Genomic DNA, 22,648 nt, shown 5'->3' with positions numbered 1-22,648 from the left:
ATAGAAAAATACCTTATTGGAATTTTTAGGCAGATTGGTTTAGTAGCATGCCAAAAGAAAAAGAAAATAGCAATTGAGACTTGAGGCAGGAGACAAAAAATTGAATGCGCTAAAGGAAGAGAGAATGATGGTGGTAATGGTGGGTAGTGGGCAGGAGGGTAGTGGGTGAAAGGAGGAAAGTATGGAGCAAAATGGCCCTGGAGAAGATGTACCAGCACCACTGTGGTACTAGAGGACAGATTCTAATTCTTCCTCCTCTTCCCTTTTTTTTTTTTTTTAAACTTAGTTCAGATCCCTTTTTTTATCCAGAGTGTACTTGAGGGCAGAAATTTTAGTAGTTTCTATTATAATACCTCTCAATTTTGCCTTGGAAAAATTACCCAAATGGATTGAGTTGCTTTCCTTCTAAGAAAAAAAAAAAATACAACCTGAAATTTGCTGGAAATGTTGTTTCTTGCATTTATGTGAATTCACCTTCTGACTTCTAGAAAAAGCAAGGCTTGTTCAATCTCTAGCACAACAGCAATGGCACGGGGTGTTCGTGGGGGTGGAAGGTGCAGACTTGGGGCGGATACCCCTGTCACTTAGCCCAGCTGTGCTCTAGAATTGCATTGAAGGAAAAGTGCTCCTAGATACCTTCCTGTTTCTCTTGCCGAGTCCTAAATTCTGGTGTCAGTAGGTGAAATCTGATCATTGCACTTTTCCTTTTTCTTTCTTTCTTTCTTTCTTTCTTTCTTTCTTTCTTTCTTTCTTTCCTTCTTTCTCTTTCTTTCTTTCTTTCTTTCCTTCTTTCTTTTTCTTTCTTCTTTCTTTCTTTCTTTCCTTCTTTCTCTTTCTTCTTTCCTTTCTTTCTTTCTTTCTTTCTTTCTTTCTTTCCTTCTTTCTTTTTCTTTCTTCTTTCTTTCTTTCCTTCTTTCTCTTTCTTTCCTTCTTTCTCTTTCTTTCTTTCTTTCTTTTCTTCTTTCTCTTTCTGTCTTTCTTTCTTTCCTTCTTTTTCTTTCTTCTTTCTTTCTTTCCTTCTCTTTCTTTCTTTCTTTCTTTCCTTCTTTCTTTTTCTTTCTTCTTTCTTTCTTTCTTTCTTTCTTTCTTTCTTTCTTTCCTTCCTTCCTTCATATTTTTAAAATATTTATTATGTATCTTTGAGAGAAAGACAGAGAATGAACATGAGAGGGGCAGCGAGGGAGACACAGAATCTGAAGCAGGCTCCAGGCTCTGAGCTGGCAGCACAGAGCCCGATGAGGGCTGGAACCCGTGAACCGTGAGCTCATGACCTGAGCCCAAGTCCAATGCTTAACCGGCTGAGTCACCCAAGTGCCCTTTTCTTTGTTATTTAAATATGAATTTCTCTCTTTGATTTCTAGAAATAATACTTCTGGTCATCTGGGGAGGAAAACAACACAGAAATTTTCCATAAAAACTTAATCCTTTCTCACTAAATATGAAAGATTTTTTTTAAAATTCAAGACTTCTTGGGGCGCCTGGGTGGCGCAGTCGGTTAAGCGTCCGTCTTCAGCCAGGTCACGGTCTCGCGGTCCGTGAGTTCGAGCCCCGAGTCGGGCTCTGGGCTGATGGCTCAGAGCCTGGAGCCTGTTCCCGATTCTGTGTCTCACTCTCTCTCTGCCCCTCCCCCGTTCATGTTCTGTCTCTCTCTGTCCCAAAAATAAATAAACGTTGAAAAAAAATTAAAAAAATAAATTTAAGACTTCTTTACTTCATAACCAAAGTTAGATATTTAATGAACTAAATTGGCTTACAGGTGCTTTCACCACATAAGCGTCCCATTTTTCTTGATAAAGATAAGACGTGGTGGAAGCTGTCATGGGGCTTCACTAACTAGAAACTACCAGTTGTGTGTTGGCTACGTACAAAGATTAATCTTTCCCTCAAGCTAATTTCTGATAATTAACCAAAATATCCAGGAGTGCCAAGACAAATTAAGAATGTGAGTTAGTATTTTACAATCTCCTTTGGAAAGGATAGTCCCCTCAGAGGTCTCTAAAGTCGGGCCATATTTAATGTAAGCAAATATTTCAAAAATGCTGGAGTATCACTCCTTTTTTTAAGATATCTTATGGTGGCTGCTTTGGAGGCAGAGCTGTTGAGGGAGGCAGGCAGTAAGCTGAGAGGAATTAGTAACAGCTACAAAAGAAAGAGGCTCCTTATTTAGTTGGCTTATATTTCTCTCACCGTCTTTCTCACTCTTAATAGCTTAAGTTCAGGGGCGCCTGGGTGGCTCAGTCGGTCAAGGTTGAGCGTCCTACTCTTGATTTCAGTTCAGGTCATGATCCCAGGGTCGTGGGATGGAGCCGTGCATCAGGCTCTGCGCTGAGAGTGGAGCCTGCCTGGGATTTTCTCTCTCCCCCTTCCTCTGCCCCTCCCCTGTTTGTGCTCACTGTCTATCTCTTTAAAATAAATAAATAAATAAATAAATAAATAAATAAATAAATAAATAACTTAAGTGCAGTGCATAGATTATATGTCTCTGGAAAGAACCATCAGGTCAAGAAGGCAGCCACACTGCACTTCGGGAGCCTGTGACTGGCTGACTTTGGTGCCCTTAGCTCTCTGTCAGCAGAGAGATTTCGAGGGGCAGACAATCCTCAGAGAAATCAGTCCTCTCCAAACCTATCCCTGCTTTATCAACTAAGTTTATGTAATATTCTAAATACTTTGCTGTCATTTCAATAACCTTTACAGCATCTTCACCAAGAGTAGTTTCTGTCTCAACCACTCTCTTTGTTCATCCCCAAGAGGCAGCTCAAGTTTCATCCGTTCAAGTTTTGGGACTTGATGGAACCATTCAGTTCCATCTTCAGGCGCCACTTCTAATTCTAGTTCTTGTTCTAGTTCTAACTAGTTCTAGTTCTAATTCTAATTCTAGTTCAGACAATCCTCAGAGAGATAGAGACAAGCAGTACTTTTCAAATTCTTTCTGCTCTTTGCCTTTCGTTCTCTCTGTCTCTGTCTCTGTCTCTCTCTCTCCCTCTTGCTGTCTCCCCTCCCCTGTATGGGAAGGGAGAACTGGGGAAGTCTTAAATTTTATTTAATGCTGACTGCCTCAAACCACTCATAGGTTGGCCTACCAAACAGCCATGAAAAAGATTCCCAGAGAGAACATATCACTTTGGAATGTCCTAAAAATTGAGTAATACTACCTATTCAGAATCATCAGAATCATTTTTCTCCACAAATATGTGCCCCTCCTTTACAAAGAGAAGATCATTGTTATCCCAAACTACTTCTAGTCATACAAAAACCACCGGATATTCTCCATGGTCTTCTGTATCCCAGGAAGACTAACACTAAATGTTCAAATGGTCATCAGCAGACGTTTTTCAGAGATATTACCTGTGCCCAGTTTTCTTATGTTTTTAAGGTACGTGCATTTTACAAAACAAGATGCTAGTTTTCCCAATTTGTTTCATTCATTCATTCATTCATTCATTCATTTTTAACTACTGAACACTTTTGATATTCTGATAGCAGCTTAGCCTTGATTTTTTTTTAATATGAAATTTATTGTCAAATTGGTTTCCATACAACACCGAGTTCTCATCCCAACAGGTGCCCTCCTCAATGCCCATCACCCACCCTCCCTGCCCTCCCACCCCCCATCAACCCTCAGTTTATTCTTAGTTTTTAAGAGTCTCTTATGGTTTGGCTCCCTCCCTCTCTAATTTTTTTTTCTTCCCCTCCCCCACATTCTTCTGTTAAGTTTCTCAGGATCCACATAAGAGTGAAAACATATGGTATCTGTCTTTCTCTGTATGACTTATTTCACTTAGCATAACACTCTCCAGTTCCATCCATGTTGATTTGCTTTTTCATATTACAATAGTGAAAACACCTTTCGACTTTTCAGAAACTGCAGTGATTTTAAAATTTATCAACACTCATTGTCTGTGAATGTTAAAGCTGCCCCACCCTACACCTCACTGAGTGTTTTTAAAACAGATAGAAATTTCAGTGTTTCCCAGGCGGTCCTTTGGTCTCTGGCCACAGACCCCCTGCAGCTTTTCCATTATGTCTTTCAATGCCTTTTGGCCCTGATAAATCCCTACCTTTGCAGGTGAACATTTGTCTTACATTGAAAGAATATACAATCCTCATAGTGTGGTCATTCGTAAATGCTCATCTCTTCACTGTTAGGATTTCTCTGGTTAACAACTACAAATCACAGTATCAGTGGGTTTCATCACTAAAGTTTCCAAAAATTAATCTCTTAAATCTCAAACTGATTTTTAGCACCTTCAGGAGGATTTATTTCTACTTTTGATATAAAATGCTTAAAGAAAAGCCAGAAAATGCAACTCTATGGGAAAATGTTTGGTTGCCATTGACAAGATCTTATTGCCTATTTGTAATCTCGTTCTTGCCAAGAATTAGAACAAAAGTCACTGTCTAATAAGAAAAAACAATTATAAGTCTTGATTTTCAAGGGCAGGAAGTGAGAATTGTTTTATTTCATTAAAAATCATCAGTAGCTCATCTGGAAACTGTATAATTACTAAACTAAACCAAACTAATTTACTAAATTTAGTTTCATAAGTAATAGCAAATTATTTAAATCCATGCTGTGCTTATTTGTAAATAGCCATTGCCAATGAAAATGTGTGGTTGATTATTTTACTTGTCTAGATAAATTTTTATTTTAAATACTTCTATCTGAAGTAAATACACAATATTGGTACATAAGCAGGCACTTATATTTTTCTTTAAAAGCCTCCTGTATACACAGATATGACAAAATGTCCTAGCAATATTTAGGTCTGTTTTCATATTTGTAAAAGTTAGAACTAACATCCAGATTCTTCCAACACTAGATTATTTTATTTTTGTCACCTTTGCATATGTCCTAAATCTTCTCAGCCCCTCTCCCCATTTTCTTCTGTCCCCTTACCTCATTCCCCAGAGAATTTGGCCCACTTCTGTCTGTGGAGTCCTCAATTAGGCGTTTTGAAGCCAGGGTAGGACCTGCCTTATCTATCAATGGAAGACTTCTGGAGACAAGATAAGATTTGTTTTTTTTCCCCTCTCCCCTTGCCTCCCATATCTGGGTGGGGTGCATGCCTGTGGAGAATATGACTTCTATTTCAGCCAGCTTTGGAATATGGTGGTATATTAAGCGATATCACCAAGGGTAAATCTTCTAGCACTGTGTTGTTCTCAGAAATTATCTATCTAAATTCCACTTCAGGATTCCAGTTACTCATTCGGTCTTTTCCTCATGACAGTGAGAGGCCGGGAGGTTCCATGGAGGCCTGTGGCTCTTTATCATACAGCCTAAATTCTGGGCCTTTCTTCCTTCCCTGCTCCCTGGGTAACTCTGGCAAGTCACCTAATCAGGTGCTTTTAATGAGTGAAGAACTTTGAACAATTGTCTTTTGCCTCTTAAAGACCCCTGTAGGCCATTTTGAAATGGATATTATTTGGTAGTTAAATAATATGGTGGTCAGCATGGTGCCACGTCTTCATATAAATCGGAAATGTTCTAGCTCTTTATTTTTCTTGCGTACTCTGAATTTTCTTTGCTGCTTGGCCATATTTTATGAGCATCATCCAAAAGGTCATTATATGTAGGGCCCAATTTACATTAGGGACATTTGTTTAAAAACCTGAGTTCACAGGTCCGGACTTTCTTATCTTACGAATACATAAGAAAAAAATCTTTAAAAAAAAAATCTAATGCTTATTTATTTTTGAGAGAGAAAGAGAGAGAATCTGAAGCAGGCTCCAGGCTCTGAACTGTTAGCCAGAGTCCAATGAGGGGCTCGAACCCACGAACTGTGAAATCATGACCTGAGCCGAAGTCCAACGCTTAACTGACTGAGCCACCCAGGCGCCCCAAAAAAACATCTTTTAAATTTATCGGCAGCTGTTACTACTCAGGAGAACTGTTTTTTCAATTCTGGCTCAATCTTCAGAATGTCTGTTTACTTGGGCAATAGACTTTTCCTTTTTGAGCCTTAATTTTCTCATCTATAAAATGAAATGATTATAGATCACTGATTATTTTCCAAATACTGTTTCTGTGCTACATTCCAGGTAAGAATTATTTCAAACCTCCAACAGTAGAATCTTAGCATTAGCTTGACAATCCACACAACGCTGCCATCAGCAGGATATAAACACTTTCACTGATGAAAATATTTTTGTATTGAAAAGTGCTGTGATTTAGTGGGAAATTATGATTTGGTTCAAATTCACCTATGTTCAAATCTTTACTTAGCTATGTGATCTCAGGCAAGTTAAACTTTGTGAGCTTTGATTTCATTATTTGCAATAAAAATTGGAATAATAGTATGTTCAAAGTTTTTGTGAGGGTTAAAAGTACGAATTACATTATGCAGTAATATCTGGCACTTAATAAGAGTCCATATGCTTCGTTGCTTTAGTAATATCTATAATGAAATACATCCATAATTAATATACTACCTATGAATGTTTGTCAAAAATTAAAGATTTTTTTTCACTCTTTCTTTGGTAAATAATACTCAGTTTTCACTGAAATTAAATAAAGGAATAGACAGGCATCTTAAATATGGCAAGAGAAATTATTATCTCTGGACATTAATACAAATAATGTCATTATTAAACAAAACCACAAAACAAATCATATTTGGGACACTTCTAGCTAATAACAATTTTTATGGGTGAGGAAAGATTAGTGCATCATCAAATAGTTTGAAGGAATGCTCCCTTAAAAAAGGGAGCTTAACCTTTGACTGATAATTTGTTTAATCCTTTTGCTGAATAAGAAAATGTTAGAGATGATAATAAACAATGAGATGATCAATGTTACAAGCTTCAGTACCGATTGACTCTCACTCATAGGTCAAACGTGGTTTGACATTTGTAATATACAGTGATATGAAAACAGAAAGTATGTTCCCTTCCAAACCACACCAGAATCTTCTCTCACTCTGAAACAATACTCTTCTGGCATGCACATAAGGCAGTCAATATCATATGATCTGTAATTCCAGTTTTTATTTTATTCTCCTTGCCTAATATTGTTACTTCTCACTTCCATATGTTTTGATGTCCAATTAGATGCAAGGGCCCTTGAAGTCAGGCACTATTTTGTTACCTTTGTATCTCTTCCAGTATCTGATCACAAGCATGCATAAAATGAATTACGTTCTTTAGTGCTTATTGGACCAGAGTTTTCAATAGTGAATGTTCATTCCACACAGACCGTTTCATCTGTTACCTTACAGCGAGTTTTTATTCACAACCCTCAGTCTGATGATGTTTATTTTCCTATACACAGGTATGGCATCATAGCCCCCACCTTGAGAATAGGTTGAGACATTGCTATAAAAGAGAATTGTTGTCACAGTGATAGGAACAGTTTCAACAACTTTACCTCCTTTGTTTGGACTATTAGACCAGCAGTGTTAATAGTTTTCAGGAATAAGTAACCTTCTGATTTCTTTGTTTCCTCATATAAAGGCTAAATATGCTTCTTTCTTTAAGATAACGTAAGGTGTTAATATTCACTTAACACCTTATGAGTCTCAAGTAAAATAACATTAGGCATAAAAGTATTCAACATGACTATTTACATGAGAGCTTTCTGGTAACAAAATACACATTTTCCTAAATATCAGACCAATAATTCAAACGCACTAATCTGAAACTTACAAGATCAATATTAAAACTGAGATGTTATAAGTAGTGTAGGTTTTTTTGTTTGTTTGTTTTTTGTTTTTTTGGAGACAGTGTATTCAGCTACTAGGGACAAACATGGGTTCTCTTTACATGCTTAATGCAATTTATCTAGGCAATAGATAATGTAAGATATAAGATGAAGCCAAACATGAACAGTAAGAACTGTTTCTAATTTCAATATTCATATTATGTTTTCTCCAGTGGATTCTGAAAAGAAGAAAACACAAGGCTTATAAAGAAAAAGTGAATGTAGGGTATCCTACTCACCCAGATACAAGTGATCGATTCATTGTTGAATGAGGGAATTCTAGCAATTGTAATTAAAACTGTTTATTCTTTCTAAAAAAATTTTAAAAATGTTTATTTATTTTTGAGAGAGACAGAGACAGAATGCAAGTGGGTTAGGGTCAGAGAGGGAGGGAGACACAGAATCCGAAGCAGGCTCCAGGCTCGGAGCTGTCAGCACCGAGGCAGGCACGGGGCTTGAACCCACGAGCTGTGAGATCATGACCTGAGCTGAAGTTGGAAGCTCAACTGACTGAGCCACCCAGGCACCCCTGAAAACTGTTTATTCTTTTAATTCCTAAAAGCTACCTCAAATTTTTCAGCAATTCTTAAATTTTTAAAAATGGAATCAATTTTGGTTTATTTCACATAGACTAAATATAATTTCTAGCAGAATATGCATTTACCTATTATTTTGTTTGCTTATAATCATGAAAGATTAAAAGAAAAATAGAGCTCCAATGGCTGGAACAAATTAACCCTCGCCCATACCTAATTTTCGTATTTGCTATTAATATAATTACTATTAATATCACCATTAACTACCAGGATCAATAATTTATTTGTGAAACATTTTAAAACCACCAGAAAGTGTTGTATCATTTAAAGGCTTTATTAAGTTTATTGACAGTAGATTATTGTTAGGAAACATATTTCATTTTTGGATGCCTAGATTTATGACAGATTTAGTTACAAGGGAAATGAATTTGATGGATAACACAGGAGGCTTTGAGCTGCATGAAAAAAATATCACAATTTTTCATAATATTACTGTCTCACATTGAACTATCTGCTGCCTTGCTGCCCAAGGTTGAAGCAAATATTTTATTAGAAATCAAATCAATTTTAGACAATAAAAAGCCCCTCTTCTATCCCTGAATAAAGTATAAGCTCCTCGAAGATCCTCTTTTAAATTAATAGAATATATCAGTTTATGTATTATAATACAGCATCCAAGAATAATAAAGGATTCGGTCTTCACCCTTCTTAACCTTGATCCTGTATGTGAAGACTTCTGATGCCAATGCCGATCTGATACGGAAAATGCTTTGCGCTCTATGTCACCGAGGTTTTCTTTTTTTCAAATATTAGCTCTCTTCTTTTTTTTTTTTTCCCCCCAGCATAGAGGCAGTCAGAATTCATCTCTCTTACACTTTTGAGTACCATTCACCTTTGTGGGCCAGGCTCAGTTCTGTTTCTATTGGAGGTGCATGGACGGAGGGCTGCAGGGGCAGCAGAGCAAAGGGCAGTGTGCAGAGGAAGAATGGGGAGGAAGGTTGAGTCATGCTCTAGTTTGTTCTCACTTTCCTGAACATCTCTCCTTAGAAGAACTTCACAAGCCTTTCCAGCACATTCTCCCACCTACAACTTCCCTCTCAGTTTTTGCTCACATCACGCCTTCACCTCCTTTTTCCTGGCAAATCTGCTTACATTCTGGAGTTTTCTCTCAGGAGAGCCCACAGTACGTTCTCGCCGAGAGGAGACAGAACACTGGTGCCATTAAAGCCTGACACCGAGGACTGATTTGATTTTCTGACCAAAGCTATCATTGCCACCCAGACTTCTTCTGAAATCCCTCTTCAAATTAATTAGCAAAATCACTCCTAACCCTTTGCGTAATTTTTATGACCTGTTCTACGTTATGCGTTAAGACGCCATCGAGGATGTCAGAATTTCTGTTTGTTTGTTTCTCTTTTTCCAGCTACTTTACTGACCTCACGCACATTTGACAGTAATGTTCCCATCTGTTCTTCTCCTTCCGCTACCTCTTCTGCTGTCTTTCGCATCTCCAGGATAGGACGAACACTTGGGTCTAGTTGTGATAGCACCTGGAACATTCCTGCCTTTACGGCTATCCAGACATCTGTAGACTCTTGCTAGGATCACGAGGGTAGCTGCGGGGGCTTCTTTTGTAGCTTTACTTTGGTCCCTGACTACCTCTACACAAGAAGTCAAGGTGGACCTACACTGGCCAGACAACTTGGAAAAAAAAGATTATACCATTTATTTTATATGCACACATATCTGTATGTATGCATGTATTTACTAATCTCTAGCTTCATCCCCTCTAATCTGTAATTTAGCTTTCTTTTCAATGGAAAAGGAAAAAAAAAGTAACTATCTCATTTTCAACTATGCTTAGTATGGGACATCTGGGTGGCTTAGTCCGTTAAGCATCCAACTTCGGCTCAGGTCATAATCTCAAGGTTCATAGGTTCAAGCCCCACATCGGGATCTGTGCTGACAGCTCAGAGCCTGGAGCCTGCTTCAGATTCTGTATCTCCCTCTCTCTGCCCCTTCCCCCCCCCCAAAAAAATAAATAAACATTAAAAGAATTAAGCTATGTTTAGTATGAACCAAAGTATGTTTCATATTCATTGGACCAAGATGAAAAATAATCTCCAAATATTTAAGGGACAGTGATAATTTGTCTTAAAGTCACTGCATGGACTACCATCTAACCTCGAAATCAACTATGCTATTTGTTTCATAAAGAGGTAACTTAACTTATGGAATGTCAAAAAAGGTCTGTTTTCACTGATTGCCATCAAACCTCCTCACTGAATTTACATTTTCCAAAATAACAGGAAAGCCAACTTACCAGGATTAAACCTGTAACCAGATTATGTAACAGCAAACATTTCTGACTCAGAAAACGACTGCTGTTGTACATTTGCACGATCACTGATGGTTTTATGTCTCATCAGTTTGTATCGCAAGCAACGCAGGTGAGATTTCTTAACCCTTAGAATGTTGACAGATTTTTGTTTCTAAATGTATGTATCTATGTGACCTAGTCCAAATCAAGGGGCCATAATCAGTATGCATTTCTTGTAGAATGGAAACATAAGTGACATTTTGAAATATTTTAATTGCATGTTCAGAAGTGCTACTGGATATGCCAAAGTGAGAATAAGATCTTGAAACTAATTAATGTGGCTTCATTTATCAAGAGCACTGGAGCTGTTATAAATGCTAATAATAGCATTGTAACAGTATATTTCCGTTTGTCTGTTGATATTCAGTGCTGTCGGAGTGCCCCACGCCACTGAGTCGAAGAAAGTCTTTGTGTAGGTTTATAGAGCATTCCACTGGCTCTATGGTAAATTCATGAGACTGCCTAGACTAGGGCTTCTTGCAGTAGGAAGTAGTGATCTCACAGTAGTATCTATTGTGCTAAGATTGACGCACTTGAGAAAACAATTATGTTCGTTGTTTACAGAGCTGAGGGTTAAGGGAATCAGTAAAACACACTTGAAGTTCAAATACATTGGGGTGCCTCAGTGGCTCAGTCAGTTAAACATCCGACTTTGGCTTAAGTCATGATCTCACAGTTTGTGGAGCCCCGCATTGGGCTCTGTGCTGTCGGCTTGGAGCCTGCTTTGGATTCTGTGTCTGCCTCTTTCTCTGCCCCTCCCCTACTTGCTCTCTCTATCTCTCTCTCTCTCTCAAATAAATAAACGTTAATTGTTTTTTAAAAAGTTCAAATACATCAATTAATAAAAGTATAGAAAATACAAAAAAATAATTGCATGACTATTCTTTGAGGGATCAATATGCAAAGGTTAGTTTTAACACAAAGTCTTGCGTTATCACTAGAGACTACACTGAAACAAAATCTTCAAAATGTCATTCTTGGGTTCTTGGATTCTCTCTTTTAGACATCCAAGAATCTTTGCAAGTGGAGTGTTTGTCTGCCATTGCCACTGTGAAAACATACAAAAGGAGTGCTGGATTAGGAATTCTAGATTTGGTCTTGAATCTTCCATTTCTTGCAAATGTCTATAAAGTATGATACACAGTGCCTATCAGAGACGAGACCTTCACCCATCTCAGTTGAATACCCTTTGGCTTACTCAATTCTCACATTGAAATAAACACAATTCCCAATTCTTGGAATTAGTACACCTGAGATCAAATCCCAGCACTGCTGCAGGATGTGTGACCCTGAACAAAGCATTAACCCTTTTGTCTGCAGTGTTCTCATTTGCAGAAGGAAAGTTTGAGCTATCGAATCTTGAACAGCCCACTACTTTTCATCTAACTTTATTTCTTATAGCCTGTGTAGTTTTAAAACTACAACAAATCGATGTACTACCATCTTCCTATCCTGCAACAAACTACAATGGTTTTCAATGCAAAATGTCATCATCCAAGGATGTGCTAATTATTGTGACCTGCTTAAACAAGAGCGTAGTCCTATGTGAGAATCATCTTGGAAAACTTCATAATTTCCACCTGGAATAATTAAGAGATATGAGATGGGTATTTTTAATCTTTCTAAAAACAAAGAAGATTTAATTCCCATATTGAGTTCTTTAAAGTTGAATTCTGCCTTCTATTATTAATAATTTCTATTGAGTTGTAGACATCTAAGTTTCAGTTTTGTTTGGCCTGCAGTGGATTTCTCCTTGTCTACTAAATGACAGCTACTGATTACATTAATATTCAGATCTCCATCCTGTCTTCTCAAAAGGTCAATTTAGTCTTTTTTTTAATTGTCTTCATATTTCTGAGAATAGAATTATTATTATCTCACAAAAATGGTTGGTAGCTATGAGGGTCTTAGGTAAAGCATACAAACAAACAAAAGCTATTTCTACTTAGATCGTCAAATGATTCATTGTTATATTGATATTGTAGCAAATCAAAACCTTTGAGAAATGTATAGACAATCCTTATTTCGCTTGCCCCCCCCTGCCAATAAACAAACAAATAAATAACTTTATAATGTCATTATGAAGAAATGGTTGAACAATGACAAAGGTGATCTTTGAACAATTCAATTTCTATTATCTAAAATGTAAAATTATTAGAATGCCCTTGAAAATATCTTTGTCTTTGGGCATAATATTCTACACTACTACATTATGATACTTTACACCTACATAGAAAATACAGTTTCATAGGTTGTAGATTAGAGAGACTGACTCTTCAGTCCATTTCTTTCTGATTTTGTCATGGAAAAAGCTAATCAATGTTGTTGACTATACTCCAAAATCTTCCTCTATTCCAACTCACAGGGAAAAGCAAACAAACAAACAAAAAACAATAGCAACAATAACAAAACTTAATCCAAGGATAAAAATTCTTCCATCGATAACTGAACGTAATACTCATTATTTTGCTTGCTTACCCACCTGAATATTTTACAATTAACTTACAGATTGCTTGAAAGTTAAAAGTTAGAAGAAGATGATAAACTATATTTTGTTCCAAGTTTCCACTTGAAAATCCTTTCTTTTCCTTGTTTACTTATTTATATGTCCTTTCTGTAAGGACACCCGGCTAATACCTCAAATGTTTCCAAGTATAGATGTCAAATTATCTTCGTGAAACTTATTTAGTAGCTATAAAATGTGGTGGATACTATTTATAGTATCTCTGGGAAATTTTTGTCATTAGCATTTCTCAAATTATGTTACATTGTTTAAAATCATGACAATGGCTCATAAAATAGCATTTTCTTTCTTTTCCAATACACACATCAGATTAAAAGATAAAAATAGATTTGAGTACATTTAATTATTTTATTTTTTAGAAATATTTCAAAGCAAAGTAGTACCACAGGAACGTGTTTTGGTTTAAATGTTAGAACATGAAACAACAAAATAAATAATCAGTGCATAGTTATATACTGATGACCTAGAGAATACTTCTCATATTAAGGCAATTTAGGAGTGTGTGCCAGGGAAGAAAGAACATAATGCCTCCTGGAAACATTAGGGAATATTTAATTTCTAGGGAAGGCATTATATTGAGAGTGTTGGTCATTCACTAAGTCATTGTCAGGGTGAGACTGAGCTAAAGCAGGAATGTGAATTATTTTTAAAGGACAGATTTGCAGCTTTGAAAACATGTTACTTCCTTGGAAAACACATAGACCTGGGTTGCACAAAAATACCCATACATAAAAATTTTGTGTTTCTACCAATTTGGCCATAATGAATTACCACATAAGAAGGGAGTATTAAAACATTAGTCATTGTGATAAGCAGATGGAAACTTCATGAAAATACCATGTGATAAAAGGAGGAATGTATATTTTTGGAAATCACATTAATTTGGCATGTTTATGCCGACAAGTATATCAAAGTCACTGTATTTCCCTACATGGTGAAATATTGAGAATAATTAGACTCAGAATATCATGCTAGATAAAAAGATAATAGATAGATAGACAGACAGAAAGAAAATGATCACCTACACACTCTGAGTTATCACCTACATACTCTGATTTATAAATAGCTGTAAACACAATAGTCTGAATTAAATTAAAACAGAATTCTCAGAATATGAGAAACCCAACATTTTCCATATGCACTGTCATATTCCATTCTTTTTCTAATATTCATATTTCATTAGCATTTAGTACACAGGCCTTGGGATTTTTTTGGAAAGTATGAATATATTTAATTTTGATATTTGTGAACAATTGATCATTTAATTTACCATCCAGGCCTACTTAATTTTGTTTGAGACCCTAAATTAATTTAAACCCCACCTCTTTTACTTATGATATGCAAATATTTTTACTTTGATGTTGTAGCAATGCAAATTGAAGTTTGCAACATGAACCACTAATGCTAATTTGATTACTTCTGTATTAGTGTTGAGTGCTGCAAAAATAGCAAGATATTGTTTAAAAAATGAAACTGGGAATGGAAGAACTCTTTATCTGCAGGCCCTCTGCAATTTTGGTAGTATTGATGCATGTACATTAATGCTTGATGAGTCTCATAGAGCAATGGATGCGATCTTGAAGGCAAATAATTTAGGATTTTTAGAAAACCTGACAGCCCGATTTCTTTTTTTCTTAAACTTGAGTTCATCAAAAAGTCTTCACTTTACCTTTTAATAGCTCAGAGAGTTTGCATCTATTTAAAATATTTATTGCAGATGATTTGGACCATGATTTGTTTTTAGCAGTAAAGATGTTATCTAATACAGTGAAGGCAAGGTGCCTGAAATGCGAAATCAGTGCTTTTGGGGTGGAAGCAAATCAAGCTTTTTGAAAAGGGAAGGATCAACTGAGATTGATTGATTGATTGATTGATCTATTTATCTAATAAAGTTAAGGGGATTGCTAATGACTTGTAATGAAAAAGATGATATAAATATCTGGTTGCAACTCAAGCCAAATATATATATATATATATATATATATATATATATATATATATACCTAAAAACTGTTGAGAAACAATTTTCTCCCGCTTTTTAAAATAGAACTTAGAAATGGTGTCTCAAGTCAGAAAAATATATATATACATTTTCTGCAAGATAGCCGAGTGCTGGAGCTGCAGTAATAATTGCTACCTGTAGTGTGCCTGCAGCGTGCATGTTGCTTGTCTGTTTATCCGTGTCTGTATAGTGTCTGTCTGTAACGCGCATTATGGCTGAAAAGTCTGTATGCTCATTAACCTTTTACAGGTGCCGCACCATTCCAAGGAACTGCAGGTACTAAAAGAATGGGCAATACTTACACAGGCCAGACACAGCTCATGCATCAGCTCCAAACTCTCCTCAGGCCTGGCCTCTGACAATGTTAATGAGTTAGACGTCCGTGACCCAGTTAAGGAAGTAAAACAGAGGAGTATCTGATATTTGAATGAGGCCTATGTTACATATTTCCACCGTATTACCAATCAACTTACAAAAAATGATTCGATGTGAAAAGAGAGGAGAGAGATTGAGAGATACCGCTCAATCATTACTTTAATCATCAAAAAGTTTTCCTCAAGGTGTGGCTAGAGAAAAAGTTTAGAATGTGTGCAAATGCTATGTGACTTTTTAAAAAGATTCTCAGAAGTGTCGATAGTATATGAAAATGTAATGCAGGGATTAATTGTACTATAATATTGATGGATAGAGATTAATAAGCTAACAGATCATAAATAAAATTAATTACATTAAGGATTAAATATTGAATGTTATTTGGCTCGTTCTGCTTATAATTTTAATAGAATTTTTATGTAATGCAGTCAATTAAATAAGTGCCAGCATTAGGCATTATTCTACACTTGTAGAAATTCACAATTTGTATACCCAGGGAAGAAAAATGTATACAGTGATAACCTCAAAATAGCAGCGTGATGTTTATACACACATACATGCACACACACACACTATAGAAATGTTCTCAACATAACAAACATAATAACAGAGAATCTTTTCCAGAATACTATGGTTTTGATATAAATATTCTTAACCTCCATGTGTAAAAGAAAAAGAAAGATTCTCACTCATTCTAACCAGTGTCTCTAAAAAAAAACAGTTTTCTCTTTTTGAAATAGACACAAATTCTTTTTTTGAAATTTATTTTACAAATGTGTTTTTTATATACTATACAACGTTTTTAAAGAATTTAAGTCAAACACCTTGTGTAAAAGCCTTATTAAATAGGTACTACATAGACTTGAGCAAACCACTTGTAAATTCCAAAAGCCTTATTAGAATTGACAAATGTTATTGTTATTATCAAAATCATTAATGCTATTCAACATAATGATGCCACAGATACTTGTCTTTATCACTGAAACCATTTTCAACAGCTAGAAATGGGACAAAGCATAACATGAGCCTACTTCTGCTTAATGGGTTCACAATCTAAATTACCATCTCTTTCAACCTCCCATTTTAGAAATGCAAATTCTTTTATAAGTCATTTATAGAAATTGTTAAGTATAATACCCCCACCCACTTGTCTCATAATGGGTATAAAATAATTATCTAAAATTCTTTACATATATAATGGAAATTTGGGCTGGGTGGAGTAAGGAAAGAAGGCACCTTATTTATTTCACTTTACAAAGAGAGATTTTATAGATGTGATTGCTCAGGGCTTTGTTCATCTTTCCACCTTGTTCTCACCTCACGCTATTTCTTTCAGTTCAGATGTCATGCTTTTCAAATTCTGGTTTGAAACTCTTCCTCTTCCCATGTAATCTGGAAGCACTCAAGTCACCAATGAAATGTATATCCTCAGTGAGGTCTCCTGAAATATGCTGTGGGCAGATGTCACAAGAGCCCCAGTCCCCACCCCCAGGCCCCACCCCCAGGTCAGTTCCTATTTCTTTCAGCCTTCCTCTTCATTTGAACAGGCAACTTGGTGACTGGATCCTGTTAAACATAATGTGAAAATAACAAACAGTTTCTCTTCATCCAAAGTGCATAGTTGTGAGAGGTGGAAATAGGACGGAGATTGTACATGGGGGAGAGGGTTGGGTGGAATATCCTTGATAAAAGCATTATTTACTTCGTCCTTCGTTCCAGTTAGATCGGGGCTCAGTGACTGAGGAAGTAACGCTTAAAAATTTTACTCTGTCTTAATTTAAGTTGAAATAGCCACATATGGCCAGTGGATGCCATATTAGTGTGGATTTAGATAACTCACGTTCTTATTTAATTGTAAAAGGCAAAGATTAAATACTTTAAATTTAGTCAGTTTGAAATCGCCCCCCAAAGAATAAAACTGGTCATCATTCCTTTGGAGATTCAGTGTCCCTTCTGATGATTCCGGATGACTTATCTTGGCTCTTGTATTTTTAATCTCCTCCCTGAGAGAACATAATTAAAATATATTTTGCAAATTAGGATTATATCCATGTATATGTGTCTAATTATTTATATATATATCAATGTGTATATGTATATAAAGGTATATATATATGTGTATATATATATTTCTGTATTAGGGAATAAAGATATAGGGGGACAAATATATATATATATATATATATATATATATATATATAGTTTTTTTTTCTTTATTAGGGAATTTTGATAAAAAAATATATAAAGATTTTATGTGATATTAGCCATGAAGCTGTCCTTAACATTTCTCTGGTGTGATGGGTAAGGCCATGGCTTTGGAGTCTAATAGACATGGGACCAAGTTCTAGGTTCCTGACCAGCTGAGTGAGCCTGGGCAAATAATTAAGCTTCTTAAGTCCTCCATTTTTTATATTACTAGAAATAATAATGTTGTATACATTGTAGAATGGTGGTGGAGATTAAATGAACTAATGACAGAAAGCATGGAGCATAGTGTTTATTTTGGAAATTCTAGCTGGTCTCATTCTAAATGCTACAAAAAGGGTCATATGAGTACAGCATATCCTCAAAGAGAACATTTTTTTTTTTTTAGGTGGCTAAAAATGGATAATTCCTAACCCAGCTGAAAACAGTGCCAGTAGGTTTTAGCATTTCCTTCTCCACTGGCTACACAAAGATATGGGGTGATCTTGAAGGATGCCTCAGTATAGTAACAATCTTCTACAGTTTGGGGAAAATGATACTATTTTTAAGGGTTGAAAGAACTGTCCCAAAGAAAGAGAAATAAATGTAATACAATAATGCTTCCTCTTGAGCTTCTGGTGTTAACTTTTAACAGTAAAATTGTTGAGCCATGTACCTGTTGGCTTTCAGATAGGACCAATTTCTTTATTATAGCCAAATGTAGGGAATGGTCCTTGTAACATGAGAGGACTTCAGTCTGTACTCTTACAAATCACATCAGCTGAAAGAGAAGGATGTGATGTTACTAACTGCAACAGAAAAAAGGAAAAAAAAAATGACTGACACTAAAATACATATACTATGTGCTTCATTCCCAGTCTTCCAACTACTATCATTAATGTCAATGGCCAATGAGGGCAGTTGTCTCACTCTTTTTGAACAATTTCCAGACATCAAACTGCTATTCAGACCCTCCTAAGATGTTCTCTTTAGCTCACTTCAGCTGTACGTAAAGATGGAAGAAGTGAGGTGTGCACCAACCTATGCTTCTTCTGATCCTATTTTCTACATTTCCCATGGATGGAAACTATACTTGACATGCTTGGATGTAAATGTAAGAAATAAGGTGTTCATCTACTTTGACATCAGGTTATGATGTTGTTGCCTTTCCAAAGTGAGTCAGTGGGTTCACTGAAAGTATAACCTAGACCGAATTAAAATACGTAGAGAAGGAACCATCAAATTGGCAAGATACTATGGAGACTGGTAATGATGATGAAGGACATCATTCATAAAGTATAATACATTGCTAACTGTAGGGAAAACCTGCTCCTAACACACTCATTAGACAATTGTCAAAAAAAAAAAAAAAAAAAAAAGCATGTCCATATCTGGGGATCAGATCCACTGTCTTAAGATTCTGTTACAGCTCTACAATAGAAACAGATTAAAGCCAGGTCAGGGGGAAAAATAAACCAACACTGTAGGTGTTTATTTTAATATTTTTAGAGGGAAGAAAATATGTTAAGAGTTTTAAAGACGTGGCGCCTGGGTGGCTCAGTCAGTTAAACGTCCGACTTTGGCTCAGCTTATGATCTCACGGTTCGTGGGTTTGAGCCCCACGTCGGGCTCTGTGCTGACAGCTCAGAGCCTGGAGCCTGTTCCCATTTCTGTGTCTCCCTCTCTCTCTCTGCCCCTCCCCTGCTCATATTCTGCCTGTCTGTCACTCTCAAAAATAGATAAACATTTAAAAAAAAAAGTTCTAAAGAATACCCTCATTTTAAGATTTTTGTCAAATAGTGAGGATTCTTAAAAAAAATCTGAGGTTGACATATTTACTTCATTGTAAATTAAATATAAGATTGAGATAAACTTGAAACAAAACAACACCAAAAACAAACAAACAAACAGCCTCTATGCCTACCAAATGTGTAGAAGACGGTGCTTCTGTGTGGGTGTATGTTCACAGTTTATAACATCCCCAAAATGTTTAAGTATGGAAACTAGACAAAGAAAATGCTAGGTTGTTAGATACTGGGACAGAATGTAGACATAGTCAGTGAAAAACATTGCATGGCTTATATGATATTTTCAAATATCAGTAGAGTTATTTAAGATCCTGGTAGGGGGTATCCGGGTGGTTCTGTCGATTAAGTGCCAGACTCTTGATTTCGCCTCAGGTCATGATCTCACAGAGTCCCATAGTGCCCTGAGCGTGGAACCTGCTTATGATTCTGTCTCTCTCCCTCTGCCCCTCTCCCCCTCTCCCCCACTCACACCCTCTCTCTTTCTGTCTCCAAAATAAAAATAAATAAATATATAAATAAATAAATAGTAAAATCAAATGCTAGTAGGAGTATTGGCTCTATTTCGAAAAACAAGCCTAATGAAGCCCTACCACCTGTATAGGTTGAAATAAAAACCCTCAGAAGGATTATCGAGTCTCATAATCTGTAATTACTATCTTTTTGTAAAACATCTGTTTAAAATCTCACTAAGAATAAACTATGCATTTAGTCTTGATGTTAAGTATCCCAGGTTGTAAGAATTGGAACCTGTAGAATTTCTCTGGCCACAGGAGAGGATGCTCTGAAGTACCTTTGCTTTCACCTGTGACACTCCGGCCACTTCATCGTCATATAGCTGAACAGATACAGTGACCCATGATGGCTTTGTGGCAGCTATGCTGTGGCATGAGTAAGCAGTCATTCAGGAATAGATGTGAAGAAGCCAGTTCATCTTATTTTAGTTTGTTTTGTGCCACAAAAATATGATTTCTAGCATTTCAGAGTAAAAATAGAGTAGGTAAACAGAAATTCAAATAGGAAAAGATAAGTGATGAAAAACAAATTTGTATGGAACCCAAAGATCAGCTTTCCAAAATGCTCACCTAAATTCATGGAAGCTAGGTAAATACCATAAATTTCTACTTAGTTATTTTAAAATAATTCATAGCTGGAGATGGTCCTGTTAGCATTTTGTCAATATCTTGACAAAAGTCAAAGTGCATATACTTTGAAGTGTATAAAAAATCACTATTCTTCATTAAAAGTGGATACATTATTAAAATCATAGTTTTTAATTATACTGATATATTCAAAACCATCAGCAAAATTGGGTTCAGAAAGCTAAAAAATATCAATATATATATCTATGCTGTCCGATAGAGCAGCAATTAGCTAATTTTGACAGTTAAGCAATTGATAATGTGGCTAGTTCAAACTTAGATGTGATGTGAGTACCACATACACTTCAGATTCAAGACTTAATACAGATAAAAAGAATATAGAACGTCTCATTAATAACCCCATCACGATTACATGTTGATATAATATATTGGGTTGAATAAAACATTAGAATGAATGTTACTTGTTTTACTTTTTAAAATTTGCTACAAGGAAGTTTTAAATTATGTTTGTGGCTTTTATATGCAATCTGCGTTATATTTCCATTGGTCAACATTGAGAAAGTGTGTAAGCGCAAAAGAACGGGTGACTTACAGATAAACAATGAGGCAAGGGTAGGCATGTGTATGTTCAACCTCTTACTGTTAACTTTAACAAATTTTACTACAAACTGAATGGCTTAGAACAACAAAAATGTATTATTTTATACTTCCTGGAGTTCAGAAGCCCAAAATGGATCTCACTGGGCTAAAATTAAAGTATCAACAAAGTTGTCTTCTTTTAAACCCTAAGCAAGAGTCCTTTTTCTTGTCTTTTGCAGCTGCTAGTGGCCACTTCCCACATTCCTTTGCCAATGGTCCCTGTCTCCGTTTTCGAATACGTCTAAGTCTGCCATCCTCCAATTCTCTCTCTGCCTCTTTCTTCCACTTCTAAGACCTTATTATTACATTGAGTTCATCTGGATAATCCAGGATAATCTCCCCATCTTAAAGGCAAATGATCTGCCACTTTAATCCTTCTCTTGCCATTAATCCGGAATGTTCACAGATTCCTAGAATTAGACCTGGATGTCTGTGTGCAATAATTATTTTGCCTACCACAATGTGTATGCATATGTTTGTATTTAATGTAACATATAAACATATAAAAATCTATCTACCTATCTATCTTTGTCCTCTCCATGTCACACACAAACACACACACTCAAAATAAATGTATTTCTTTAGATTTTTCCCTTTGTTTCCCTTTTGGTCCTACACTTTCTTATCACTTAAGTCTTTTAAAAACTTCAGATAGTTTTTGCCTCACCCAAATAGTCATAGTCAAAGGCCAGTGCATGATAACACAGAAAAAACAAAGTTTTTCATTTGAACTTGGTGGTTATAGAAAACCCCTCAGAATTTGGAATTGTCTGCTGTGTTTGTTCCTCTTGTAAATTAATAACTGACACAGCAGCCATACAAAAAAGAAAGGAATGGGATTCCAGTGGGTGACCACATTGTTTTCAGCATCGATAGAAAGAGTAGAACTCTCATGAAAAAGAAAAGGCTTTGAAACAAAACCAAATAAAGGAAAGAGGAAAGGCAATTCTCTGCCTCTCCAAGAGACTTTGTTAGCTTACCACACCTGCTCGGGCCTTTTGACATATCTTGGGACATGCTGCTGTTAGTTGAAGAGTACCTCCAGAAACACAGCAGAGATTGGGTAACATCTTTTCACCTTGTCAAATACTGGAAAATTCAATCTTCAAGTATAGTTGATAAGGATTATTTTCACCATTGCTTTTGTAATCCTGGGGGATAACAAAGCTTAATTCTAAGTGATGAGTATAGTGATTAGGGGTTAGAATTTGGCTGATTGCGGTTTTATTTTTATTATATTATATTATATTATATTATATTTTATTTTATTTTATTTTATTTTATTTTATTATTTTATTTTTGAGAGACAGAGCATGAGCAGGGAAGGGGCAGAGAGAGAGGGAGGCACAGAATCCCAAGCAGGCTCCAGGCTCCGAGCTGTCAGCACAGAGCCTGACGCGG

At 36.1% G+C, this 22,648-nt stretch overlaps 1 protein-coding gene across 11 annotated transcripts in view; it reads left to right on the top strand.

Moving 5' to 3' along the window:
- Window positions 1-22,648, top strand: part of PCDH7 (protocadherin 7) — a 413,286-nt gene that overhangs the window by 241,371 nt on the left and 149,267 nt on the right. For 2 of the 11 annotated variants that reach the window (XM_027052734.2, XM_053217475.1), the window contains one exon: window positions 15,394-15,420. The exons of the other annotated variants lie outside the window; for them this stretch is intronic. In XM_027052734.2, coding sequence (XP_026908535.1) covers window positions 15,394-15,420 — 27 coding nt within the window. The remainder of the gene's footprint in view (window positions 1-15,393; window positions 15,421-22,648) is intronic. 11 annotated transcript variants of the gene reach the window in all.

The sequence above is a fragment of the Acinonyx jubatus genome, chromosome B1 (assembly GCF_027475565.1).
Source record: "Acinonyx jubatus isolate Ajub_Pintada_27869175 chromosome B1, VMU_Ajub_asm_v1.0, whole genome shotgun sequence".
Classification (NCBI taxonomy): domain Eukaryota; kingdom Metazoa; phylum Chordata; class Mammalia; order Carnivora; family Felidae; genus Acinonyx; species Acinonyx jubatus.
The sequence above is the reverse complement of the archived record's forward strand: the minus strand, read 5'-3'. Positions and strand labels throughout refer to the sequence as shown.